General features: G+C 43.8%; 1 protein-coding gene across 3 annotated transcripts in view; it reads right to left on the bottom strand.

Moving 5' to 3' along the window:
* The window catches only part of bbs9 (Bardet-Biedl syndrome 9), an 87,346-nt gene that overhangs the window by 70,103 nt on the left and 4,398 nt on the right, over nt 1-12,845 (bottom strand). For all 3 annotated transcript variants that reach the window (XM_052066470.1, XM_052066472.1, XM_052066471.1), the window contains exons 5-13: nt 12,654-12,767; nt 9,566-9,740; nt 6,847-6,931; nt 6,084-6,267; nt 4,587-4,716; nt 2,579-2,760; nt 2,339-2,415; nt 1,724-1,777; nt 1,542-1,644 (exon numbers count right to left, since the gene is read on the bottom strand). In XM_052066470.1, coding sequence (XP_051922430.1) covers nt 1,542-1,644; nt 1,724-1,777; nt 2,339-2,415; nt 2,579-2,760; nt 4,587-4,716; nt 6,084-6,267; nt 6,847-6,931; nt 9,566-9,740; nt 12,654-12,767 — 1,104 coding nt within the window. The remainder of the gene's footprint in view (nt 1-1,541; nt 1,645-1,723; nt 1,778-2,338; nt 2,416-2,578; nt 2,761-4,586; nt 4,717-6,083; nt 6,268-6,846; nt 6,932-9,565; nt 9,741-12,653; nt 12,768-12,845) is intronic.

Genomic DNA, 12,845 nt, shown 5'->3' with positions numbered 1-12,845 from the left:
CACTAAGTGATATGCCTTAACCCCCCTAAGCCCTCATCACACATCTAACTTCATAGTCCCGCACAAAGTGTAGCACTATATAGTGGTGGCCTCATTGTGTTTGTCGAGTCGGACAGCCAACTAACTCCATGTTACTTGTCGCATATTTTTCGTCTGTCTTATGTTGTGTTGTATTATTTTGGCATTTTATGTTCACTGTTCTTTTGATGGCGACGCGGGCACCCGCAGTGGCTCCTCTCTCTTCTGTGGTTGAGAGGAATGAAATTTCATCTGTGTTGTATGTTGCACATGTCACGCATTTGACAATAAAGTTGACTTGAACTTGAATATCACACGGCCAATGTACCCGTCATGAAGCACCGGCACATTAAGATCTTCCACTATTTATTGTGGATAAAAAATATATATATTTTTAAAACGGTGTTTGAGTTCCTTTATTGTACATACTTTTAATTCAACAAAATGAATCACTTATTTCCGTGACTACTATATTGCTTTGATGTTGGCGCTTGCAGCATTTTCTTTTTCCTCCTCGCAGTGCATTACGGTCTAGTCGTCATTGATGCTCAGTACTTTTCCAAGGGCATTGTAGGTAGGCATTTCGAGTTCACTATTTCAATTCAGACACAGCCCGGGACTCAGTCTTCCATTATATGTTTTCAAAGAAAAATTAATTAACATATTTTGGACCTAAAATTAGTTTGGAATACAGTTGAGATACAGGTGTTCTGACTTATGAAACAAGCCCGTAGGGCTTTGACCTCCATTTCAGTCGACTATTTGCCTTCTTGCATGGCTGAAAAATGGGTGGATTCATCTTAATTTTTGCTCCACAAAACAATATTAATCAGAATACCCCTGTTTAGACAAGTGAGGTAACATGTCACTGCTTTCTGTATTCCTATGGAATACAGAATAAATACAAAGTGTGCTGCAGATTTAAGGATCAAGCATCCTCTGAAAGACGATTAAGATCAAATTTAAGACTTTTAAATAATCCCGTTTGGATATAATATGTGGAGGGAGAGTGTGATGAAGGAGAGGATTTTTTTTCTTGCTTGGTTGAGATTTAAATTTCTTTAAATTCCTCCTCAATGCTGCTCTGTATTTGTTTTTACTTTGTGGGTTGGGGGAACCAAATTAGTTTCACATGGTTTTGAGTTTGACCCCAGCATTGGTTGTTCAAATATTGCTGCTGTGACAATTTAATTTCCCTCACGGGATGAATCTTTTCATCTATCGATATAGGCTGCACTTTTTGAAAATACCGAAATGAGGAAACTCTGTGGAAGGGAATGATGGAAGCATTACCATGATTGCAGCTGCTTGTAGCCAATTGATTTTTTTTCATCCCTCTACTGTCCAAAGTGAAAGTGAAGTACTTTCACATGTACGCATACACAAGAGTAGACGCTTGCGCACCCAAAGGATAAGAACAATCTGCAGTCAATTTGTCACGCCTGTTAAAGCTCAGCCACTGCCAAAAGATGTTGTCCCAACATGTTTTCCGTGCACACACACACACGCACACGCACACAGACCTAAAGGTTCGAGGACAAACTGGTCCTGGGTGACGGCGAGCGGAGGCTGAACGCCAACGGTCAGCTTGGACGAGGCCATCGCTCTGCTAGCCTTCACTGTCACCTGCACACATTAAGGAGGAGGATGTGCATGAGGATGAAGAAATGCAATAAAACCTCATAAAGGGTGATTCGGAACTCACCTTGACGGTCACAGAAGGGACAGGGAAGCCGTCCATGTCTTGGATCAGAGCTTGCTGTGCAATCAGACAAAACAAATGAATGTACACTCTAAAAACAGTTGGGTGTTGGTTCATTAACTCACTTTTTGGATTGTTTGCGTGAGGTCAAAATTCTGGCTTATTTCTTATGAAAGTAACCAAATTGTTGGTTTGAATCAAACATTTATTGGGGTGTATGCCTGTCATGTTTTTGTTGGGTCAAAAATCAACCAATCGAGTATGACTGGCGGCCATGAATCATATGTCAACACTTTTGACATGTGACATGCTTCATGTATCACTGGTTTGGTAAGTACATGTTAATCTTTGAAAACCCTCACATTGCCTAGTAGCTGCATGTGTGTTGGACAGTGCGAGTGCGGGAATAATTTAAAAAAAAACTCCCAATGGTAAGGCATTGTGAGCTTGGTAAACACGGACTACTTAACATTATTCAAAAGTGTCATTTCATCAGATATCCAATTGAAAGATACAGTATTACAAAATACAAAAAGTTGATGAGTCACTTTTGTGCGACACTGTACGTGTGAATGTGCAAGTTTGTGTGTGTGCGTGTGTGTGTGTGTGTGTGCGCACCGACAGGATGTCCATGTCAGGAGACACGCATGCCGTTACCGTCAAATCCTCCTCACTTTCACCTTTAGGCAGAATGTCTGAAACACAATTTTTACATTCTCTTTATGCTAATTAACTCCATTCGACACTTTATTGAGTACATGAACGAAAAACATTCAACAGAGGACATGGAGAAAAAAAGTCAATGAAGTGATTACTCACACACAAACACACACACACACACACACAAAAATCTCCTACCTTGAGTCCTGCTGGCCTCTCTGATGAACTTATGCAGCCTCTTTAGCTCGGCGTCAGCCTGCTCATAGTCCACCTCACGGGCGTCCACCTTGGGCGTAGAGAAGAAGGACGGGTCGGTGCCCATGTAGGAGCACAGCAGGTGGCCGTCCCAGCTCAGGCTCACCACAGCGCCCTTCAGATCCCTGAAATCACACAATAAAATGTGCAAAATGCATGAAGTGCAGTCGAAAATGGGCGTTTTACATCGCCGTAGTGCAGCCGCGTTCATGACCATGCGACAGCAGAAGAATGTAAAGAATGCAGAGACCTATGGGATTGTAGCCTTGTGGTTCTGAGATAAAATGGCAGGTCAACAATTGACTCCATTCCACATAGATGTCAAGCAGTTGTCCAAAACTGCTTCAACAGCTAAATACAAATAAATAATGTTAAGGCGTTCATTGACCATTTGACCAAAGACAGTCTGGGGATCTTGGTGCGCTTGATAGTTTCCAGAAGTTAGTGGACACCATCCAATTCCGATTTGAAGCATTCCTTCCAAAAATCATTAAAGGGGAAGTCAACCCAAAAATGTTCTTTTAAAATAATATGTTCGATGTGCCTCCACTTGTCTCAAAACGGTATTCTGATTAATATTGTGAATGTGGAATATGAGTTAAGCAGCAAAATCCACCCATTTTTGTCTATCTCAGGGAGCGGCCATTTTGTCACTTGATGTCAAGTGAAAATGATTGAGAATTAAACGCATCCATATAGGTCCGAGGCTGGAATAGCATTTGACACTTGACTCCATGCTACACAAATGTGAAGCAGTTCTCAGAAACATGCTCATACAACTAAATATGCATCCAGTAAATTCACAGGAAAGTATTTCCCAGTTTATGCAGTAAATGATCACCAGCCAATTAGCCATCTTTCTTGAAGTTAGTCAATGAATAACTCATTCGGTACATTATTTTCGTGTTTTGATTTGGAGTATAATTCCAGAATGCTATTATTCTAAATTCTTCTATTTCTGTGTGTCCCACTTCCTCTTTTTTTTAATGGATAATACATCAAATTTACGTCAAGATTTCCTGACAGAACAAAAATGGGAAAAGAGAGAAGCAGGAAATGCTGAGTGATGCAATAATGTGTTTTAACAGCGTGAGTGAGTGCGTGTTAACTGTTTGCAGATGTGTTGTACTTCCAGGCCAGCGAGGCGGTAACACACACACACGCACACGCACGAAGCAGTAGAGTAGCGGATTTCAGGTCGAGGCTCCACACCTGCCTGGGTGGAAATCGTCTGCATTAAAACGTCCACTTAAACTGCCGCGGAAACGCACTCACGCACGCGACTGACTGTGACGGAAATACACTCTAAAAACAAAGACTCGCACAAAAGCACACACAAACACACTTTGCCAACAGTGGGGTGTTCCCACCTACCCCTGATGGTGTAGAACGTGAGAGAAGACACCAAAGACCGCGACTGATACCACATATTGGGACGATTGAGAAGCTCAGTTCATCGAGGTGATGGAACCGTGTTGCATTTGGATGTGCCTTGTCCAAATCATGTATGAAGGATGTTGTGATTTTAAATGATATCATGTGAGAATGTCACACAGTTTAGTAATTAGAATTTAGCTTACAAATCCGAAGTACAAACCCGGGCGTTTACTCAAAATGGCTGGCTAAAACCAAAATGGGAATCTTGCTGATGAATTTTGTCCATGGATCCTTGAGACATATCCACCCAATTTTGGTTGTCAGGATTTTTAGTAGTATTTTTTTGTTGCCGTTTTTCAGAGAGCGCTACCGTGTGAGTTTATAGGGCTCATGTTTGAGACCTTGAAAATAAATACATTTTCTTCAGTATACATGCACCGCAGTTGAGAAATGTAGTGAGTTTTCTGGTTGGTTGAGGCCCTGAAAAAGGTGATTTACTTGTCGGGAAACTAATGAAAGACAATGATTCTAGCATGTGTATGTGTACGTCACCACACACGGGCGTCACACTCACGGGAAGTTGGCGACGCGAAGCGCCACGGGCACGAAAGCAAGCTGGGCAGCCCACTTCAGCGTGACGTCCTGGTACACCAGCAGCATGTTGGTGTGGTTGCCTAGCAACAGGTTGGTGGTGCCATCGGTCACTAAGGGGGAAAACAGGAAGAATATACTGTATGTACTAGGGCAAGTTGTGACCATCAAAGTGCTTTTTATTTGTATGTTTTCCTTTTTTCAAGGGGAAGAGCAGAATGTCAGATATTACACATGAAGGTCACTTGGTGGTTATTTCTTGTTGGATTAGCGACTGGATGAAGCTTGGTCTTTTCATTAAAATGGTACTAATTTGGTGCGACGCGACCACAGAAAGGAGGTTATTGTGTGCGTATGTATTGATGTTCTCTGTATGTGCAGGCTTTGCTTCCGCCACCCAGCTAGTATATCAGAAAGAGCTTTATTTTTAGGGCTGGAAAAGAGGCAAAAAGACACGTGATAAACTTTGCAGCCACAAAGTGGAGAAATAACTCAAGTGATGACATCATCACATTTCAACAAGTAGCTGCGCTTTAAACAGGCAGAAATACATATGAACACACTTATACTTTCCCTTGAAACATGAGCTAAAAATACTAGACTTGCATTAAACACATAGGCACGCACGCATATGCATGTGTGCCCATCCTAAGAGCAGTGCAGCTACCACCAGCAGAAATCTGAGGTGATGGCCACACGCAAAACAAACATCCCAGTGGGTCAAATACGGCGGCCGTGGCGGTCAGCAAGGAGGGGGGTCAAAATGACAGAGCGCGTGTGGTTGTGTGTGTACGTGTTGGTGGCTCCCTAAAGCAAACACACACACCGGCTTTTATCTGAGCAGAGGTTTTAAAATTAGCACGTGGATTTCACCAAGTCAAGCAAATACATCATTAAAAATGGTATTTCCCACGTTCCTTTGCGCTGCTCTCAACTTCCTGCTGCCTCTTTTTAATCACGAATCAGACAATCCTTCTTCACCCACTCACATCGGTACAGCCACCCGCTCATTCAGTGACTCATATATCCGTCCATTCAACCAAATTTCCACCAGTCCATTCATCCACTCAAGCATCACCTCGCCCACTAATTCTTCCATCGAGTCTGCATCCACCTCTCCACCAGAAATTGACCTTCTCATCCATTCATCCACTCATCATTCATCTATCCACAAACCCATTGTTCCAGTCACTCACTCATCCAGCAGTCCATTCATCTGTCCGTCCACCCCCCACAATCTTCAGTACATTCACCCATTCATTAGTCCATTCTGACACTTACCAGTTAGTCCAGTACATCAATCCATCCTTTCACTCATTCACACATTTAGGCTGTAAATTTCCCCAGTGTGGGACGAATAAAGGATATCTTATCTTATTCAAATTTGACTCCATCACTCACCCACGCAATTATAAACTCATCCCCTCAGTCTGTCTAGCCACAAAAGACACAAAAGAAAATGCGTCCCTGAGTGACTCACGCGAGGTGTACGGCAGGAAGCAGCTGGGATTGAACTCCAATTTCTTCATGAAGTAGATCTGTCCGTTGTCACGCAGGAAGTAGAGGTTACGATCGCCAAGGACGAAGATGGAGGACGACGAGTGGGAGAAGGAGGGCACAGAGATGTCCAGGGCCTGCTCGCCCAGAACCAATATCCAGTCGGGCTGTGGAGAAAACACAAAATAACTCAATCAATGGTCAATTCGAAGCATTTTAAAAATTCACTTTTTGCCAAAATTCTATTCTTGTCGTGTATGTTCTTTTAGGAAATTTAGTTAGCCACTTTCTATTTCTTGACTTTGCCCTGAAATACTTGAATAATGGACTTGCCTTGCTTCTCTATGTGAAATCATTCCCATCCACTCAGTCTATTCATCCATTTACCCACTCATTCACCGCAAAGAACTCCCATTCAACTCTTTGTGAACCCTTGAGCGACATGTTTACATGTGAACTCCTCCATACACCTTATGTGGTGCTTTAAATCAGTGTCTGTTCTCATGGTGACCTGCACACAACATAAGGCTTTCCATGGACGCTAAACGGGAGGGCAGCCAAGTGCAAGTAAAGACCCTCCATGCCAAGTACAACTAAAATGATGCCAGAAGTGTAGAACGAGTCACGTCAATGAGTTTATTCGCGCAAATTGGGCTTGTTAGCATTAACAAGCGCTAATGGTCGACACAGGAACATGTGACATCACAGCGGAGTTGACCAGGGGTTGACTGCATGTGAGGACTCACGGTCAGCCTCTTGCCACCCGTCTTGAGGGGTTGGTCGGGGTCCTGGCGGCTTTCAGCCTCCGTGGCCACAGCCAGAGTCTCATACCTGAGGAGCATAGCAGAGCAGCTGTTAAAACGTTGTGAATGCTACTTGTACCACATTGATGCTGGCATCTTGGATACGTGGAACATTCCAGGGAGAAGCTGACAGTCGTGGCGCCCTGGGAAGAATGTGCCCTCCTTGAACAACTGGATCAACACTGTATGACCCAGCACGGCCCAATTGGAGAGGCTATTTGCAGTGAGGAGCCTAAAACGTGATTTGCCTTATGATTAATATTGCAACCCAATAGAAACAGATGGGCAGAACTAATAGACACTTAGGGAGAGGGTTTGATGGTTAAATGGGTAGATAGTTAGCACAAGAGAGATAGACAGTAGGTGGAAGATGAAAGATGGATGGCTTATCAATAGATAGAACTAGACAAACGGTATATGAATAGAACTGGATGGATGGATGATACTATTACAGATCAAGGAAGGCAAATAAACAGGGTGGTAGATAAAGCAAGACAATTACATGGGCAGGTACATAGAGCAAGACAGACAAATACACGGGCGGGTACACGGGGCAAGTCAAATAAATGGACGGGTAGCTAGAGCAAGAAAATTCCATGGGCGGGTAGCCAGAGACACAGAATGATAATTAGAAATGGGTATAAGAGCGACTGACGGGGAGGCAGATAAACGGTGTGAAACTGATGGATAGTTGGGTAGGATTTTGTCTATCACATGTCATTTTGACGACAAACCTTTCTTTCTAAATTTGAACGTGTTTCGAATGAGAACTTTGTTGGGGTGGGAGACGGCGACAGTTGGACCCCGTAACATATGAATTTGATTTAAATTATATCCTATGGGATAATTCGTCTGCATCTTTTCTTTGTTTCACCACCTGAAAGTATTTTTATTATTCAACAGCTGTGAATGGTCTCCCCCAGGTCTGACCGACACCCGGCCCGCACATTTTATGTGGTCCCAGGGTGTCCCACTCTATTAGCGCCAACGTTAGGGCTGTTGAACGTTATACGGAAAGCCCAAGTGGATAAGAGCGGGGGGCCGGAGGAACACTCACAGATGTGGAGCGAGCGTGCTTCCTGGAAACGATTGACTGGAATTGTTTTGCTTCAGATAGATACTGTACAGGTGCGAGATAAAAGTATCTCGTATTCAGTGTAATGGACTTGTTACGTGCTGCTTGGATGATTTATCAAATTCAACGGCCATGCGTTTGTAGCGCTTGTTCTTATTTGAGCTCCATGCAACAGAAATTCTGATTTGCTCCTCTGCTGAATTTGTAATATTCCTCACAAAGAAATTAACAATCTGAGGTTTATGGTTGTATGAATATGCTTTTACGAAACACAGTAAGTGCTTCATCGGCGACAAGAGACATTTGAATTCCACCGTTTGGATGGTTCCATATGGAACACAGCTGTGCACAATCAGCCCAATACCAGTACTTCTGATCTTGACTGGTCATGTGAATAAAAGCACAAACACCTGTTTGAAGCATCAATTTCTTCCCTTCCAATCCCTACACCACAATGGGCAAGAATGGAGAGCTGGCAGAAGATGTTCGGGGCAAGATTGAAGACATTCACCAGCTTGGAATTGTTGAAAATTAAAAAAAAAAAAAAACATCAGCGAGATCGATGTGAAGGTGATAACTATTGGGTCATTTATTCCAAAGTGAAAGATGCACAGAATGGTCTGTAGCACTCAAGACTGGAGCGCCATGCAAGATCGTGTCTCTTCTTAAGTCAACAACACCATTTCTGTGCAGCAATTTACAGACAAATGCATCCAAACTAATCAGGAAAAGCTTCATCAAGAAGAACATGCAGCCAACAGAACAAAGGACTTCATCGAGGGGGGAAAAAAAGTGAACTTGAACCCAATAGAGCATGCATTTGATCCCTAGAAACAAACAACAAACCCAAAGAGACTGCAGTCAACGCCTGCCTGGCAAACCATTTTGGATGAAAAATGCAACAGTCGATGGGTCGCAGGCTGGACGGACGGAGTTCTCGCAAGTAAGGGTCACGCCACCAAATATTCAATGTCACGTGTTAGGCTTTCACACTGCAAGCGGAAGCAATCCGAGGCGATCACAACCCGCTTGCGACAGCGTGCTGGTCGACACGGATCGACACTCCTTTCCCACTGCCCAAAAAAGCGTGTTTACCCGTGATTTTGCGGCAGTGGGAAAGGCATCTTAGAGTGTTTGTCGATGTGAGTTTCAATTGCGGCTTTGCAAGCTACATAAAATATCATGTAGCAGCCTGATCTGGCCTTGAATATTACACCTGTGCACCTCTTGTTGAGCCTTTTCAAGCACTCCAGACCTTGGTGTGTACGCGTGACTGTTGGCACCAGAGTTGGGAAGCATTTGCGCCTGTGTGTGTGGTGAACGTCTTTCATCGAGAGTACAACTACACAACAATGTTTGCTTAAACTTTACATGAGGCCATATAGCTCCGGCCAACATAGACACACACAGTCTACTCTGCCCAAAAGACCGACTGCACGTGTGACAACGCAAACCTTGTTCCCCATGCACACTTCCAAAACGGCAACACAAGGAGGTCCCCGGCACATTTTTGCGGTTTGTCACATTTTTCTTTTCCACGTCGCAGCACAGACGCTCCACATGGGAGCGGGTGTCAGCAAAACCTACTTGTAGCTCTCCAGCTGGCGGGCCGAGGACACGGTGAGGAAACTATCCGTCCGCAAGTTGTACGCCAACGGGCCGGGAAGCAGGAAACCCGGCAGGAACCTTCCGAAGGAGTAGCTGTCCTGTTCGAAGAACATCAGCATGCCGTCCATGGATTGGATGCAAAGCGAGTGGTGACCTGACAGCAAGAGGAGAGAGGGGAAAGGGTCATTTTGATGACATTGTTTTTACACGTCAGAACAGGGGTTCTCATTTGTGTGTCAGGGGCCACTTTGGAGTTACGTCTTCCCTCAGAGGGCTGTCATGACAGTAAAACCGAATAAATGTTTCAGATCGTATCCTTCATCAACTTGTATAATTATTTGTTCACAACAAATTAATGGTGTAATAGTTTGTTAAATGTGTTGATTTTAGCAAGATTCATTGAAGTTGACATGCATGATTTGCTTTCGCGGGCCACATAAAACAATGTGGAGGGCCGGTTATGGCCCCAGGGCCGTGAGTTTGACGCGTGCGGTTTTGAGGGTGTCGCCCAAAAAGATTCGGAATTTAGCATCTGCCATCTTTTGATTAGGGCGCAATTGGATGATTGTTTTATATTTTTTTTATTGGGTCAATTTGACCCATTACAAGATTACTCGGTCAATATATTTATTTTGTTTCAATTTGATTGTACTTAATGAAGGCAATAAGAATAAGGTGGGCACAGTAAATGTGATCATTTATTTCTATTTTGCTTGTTTAAATTTTTTTTTTAATTTGAAAACGGGTCTGCCATGATTCTGTTTTTGTTGTCTCGAATCGATTATTATTCGATCGTTTTGTTTCATGTTATATCTTATTTCCTTTACGTGCCTTTTTAAGCTCCCTCGTTACGTTCTCATCATCCTCGTCCCTTGTCGTAACCAATTGGCTCCCTTCAACACTTTGTGTCTCGTTCAGGTGTTACTTGTCTCGTCAGTTTGCTCGTATTTATTGTGCAATCGAGGAAGGAGGGAAGGATTTTCCCCCACTCAGACTGTACTAGTTGGGTCTTCAAAGTGTCCGAGGCAAATGAAAACTCGGATGTCAACAATACGTAGCTTACCTGGGATGCCATCATTTGCAAAATTAGCTTAGCTGTAGTTCAGATTCCGCTATTTACCCGATAACAATTTACGCAGCTCCTTTCTCACACAAACAATAAACATGTAGCTCCTGTTTCATTTCAGCGGTGGCGGCTCAATGCGTAGCGAGGCGTGTTTCTCGCTCCAACTCAAGTCTGATATCTCCATTAACACCTTAGCACGTGCGCACATTCAACACACACCGCCATAAAGCAGCGAGGTGACCGGAGGTCTATAATTAGGCCTCAATGCGCTATTAAAACTCTCACTGCCGTCAAGTCGAGGTCAGGGATACAGCCACCTAAGGTGCACACGCGCTCACACACACAAACCATCAATCAGCAGAGATTTGGAAAGAAAAGCCACATGCTCCGACACACCTCTGTGAAAAGACGAGTGTGTGAGAGAGAGAGAGAGAGAGATACTATATGAACATGTTCCACAGACACATTCAAATGCAGAACCTCAGAGTTGGAGGGCTGACTTGCGAACCACCAGGCCCGAAAGGTCGCATGAATAATGGAAATAAAAGTCAACGTTAACGGCTGCGTGCTGTACAGAGAGTCTTGTGTGGCGAGTGCACAGCACAATGCTCAAACATAGATGTGTGCTACAACAGTACATTCTATTTTGGTTTATTAGCTTGAGGCTGTGTTATTCAATCCCTCACGTCCACTTCAAGTTGAATTATTACACATCAATAAAAGATAATAACCTCGGTTTTAAAATAGCCAGAACGACGCGGGACTGATGTGGTTTCTCTTTAAGGTCAAGTAAAAGCGCAGGCACAACATTTCTGTGCGTGCCCCCACCCCCCAAAAGGAGCAATAATGGCTCCTTGTAGATGAACTCTGACCTCCCAGGTGATGGCTGGGGAGGGACGGGGGATGGGGGAGTGGGGGGGGGGGGGGTCTCACAACAGGGATTTCCCAAACTAAACAGCATCCCGTTCATTCGAACCCAATGACATACATATTTCATCTTTAAGAAGACTGTTTGGTTTTAAATATTTATTTAGATAGAATTTGTATTTCACTTTTGAGGGCAATATATTTGAATCGAATCATAAATTCCATTTCCAGTTTTCCTTTAAGGGGCAGGGGCTTACAATAATAATTAAGAATTTATTTATTTATTTATTTATTTAATTTTGGCGTGGCGGCTGGTGTAAGAAGTTGGACAACTCTTACAACGGGGTGAGAAAAAGACATCAGAAATATAGCAAAGCAGTGGCGGGCACTGCCCCCTTGTGGTGAAAAATTATACATGCATGCAAAACATCATGAAGCGCACACGTAATGTAATGTGTTGCGCGTGTGCGTTTCACCACCAAAAGCAGGCACCCATCACACCATGCACACACCCGGAGATATGGATGCATGTGCATCGACTCACTCACTTAGACACAAATTATCTAAATAACTAAGGCATGTAACGTGCCAACTTGCATACACACGCTTGTCCACATATATCAAAATTCACTTATAATCCGGCCTAGCGGGGTTTTCAATCACCTTGAAATAATTCCGGGGACCTAAGTTGAGTTCAGTACAAACACAGACCAAATTACTCCTAAGTTCTTGAAGTTCCGGCATAAAGTTCTTGCGGTGCAAAAGGCTCTCAGATAAAAAGGAGTCCATCGTGCCAAGCCACAGTCTGGCATATTCAAAGGTACACACACGCACACACACACATTCACTGAATTACGCACGTGCCTCTCTCAACAAAGCAGCCTCTATTTGGAATAGTCATTTTCTGCACTTGAAAGGGGATTCCCGTGTGTGACTGTGTGTTTTTCTTGGATTGACAAGTGGAGGGCTGTCCCCGACTTGTTTTTTCCAAAAAGGCCCAGAGCATGACACAGCAGCATTTGTGTGCAAGAGAGTGTGTGTTTGTCTTGGACTGTGGCAGGGCTGTCCCCGACCTTGGTTTTTCCCAAAGCCCAGAGCATGAAACAGTATCATTTAAGTGCATGCGTGCATTACCCGTGACTCCTCCAAATGTTCCGTATGTCATGTTGCAGGCGGTCCTCTGCAGGTTGTGCTCGTAGACCAGTTTGATCTGGTACTGGTCGCCATGTTCCACGTTGCCCGCTGTGCCTGAACACACACACATATACACAAACACACACATACTCTCATTGACAAAATGGCACTTACATAGGAAGTAACACATAG

The sequence above is a fragment of the Hippocampus zosterae genome, chromosome 5 (assembly GCF_025434085.1).
Source record: "Hippocampus zosterae strain Florida chromosome 5, ASM2543408v3, whole genome shotgun sequence".
Classification (NCBI taxonomy): domain Eukaryota; kingdom Metazoa; phylum Chordata; class Actinopteri; order Syngnathiformes; family Syngnathidae; genus Hippocampus; species Hippocampus zosterae.
This window is presented reverse-complemented; position numbering and strand designations above follow the sequence as displayed.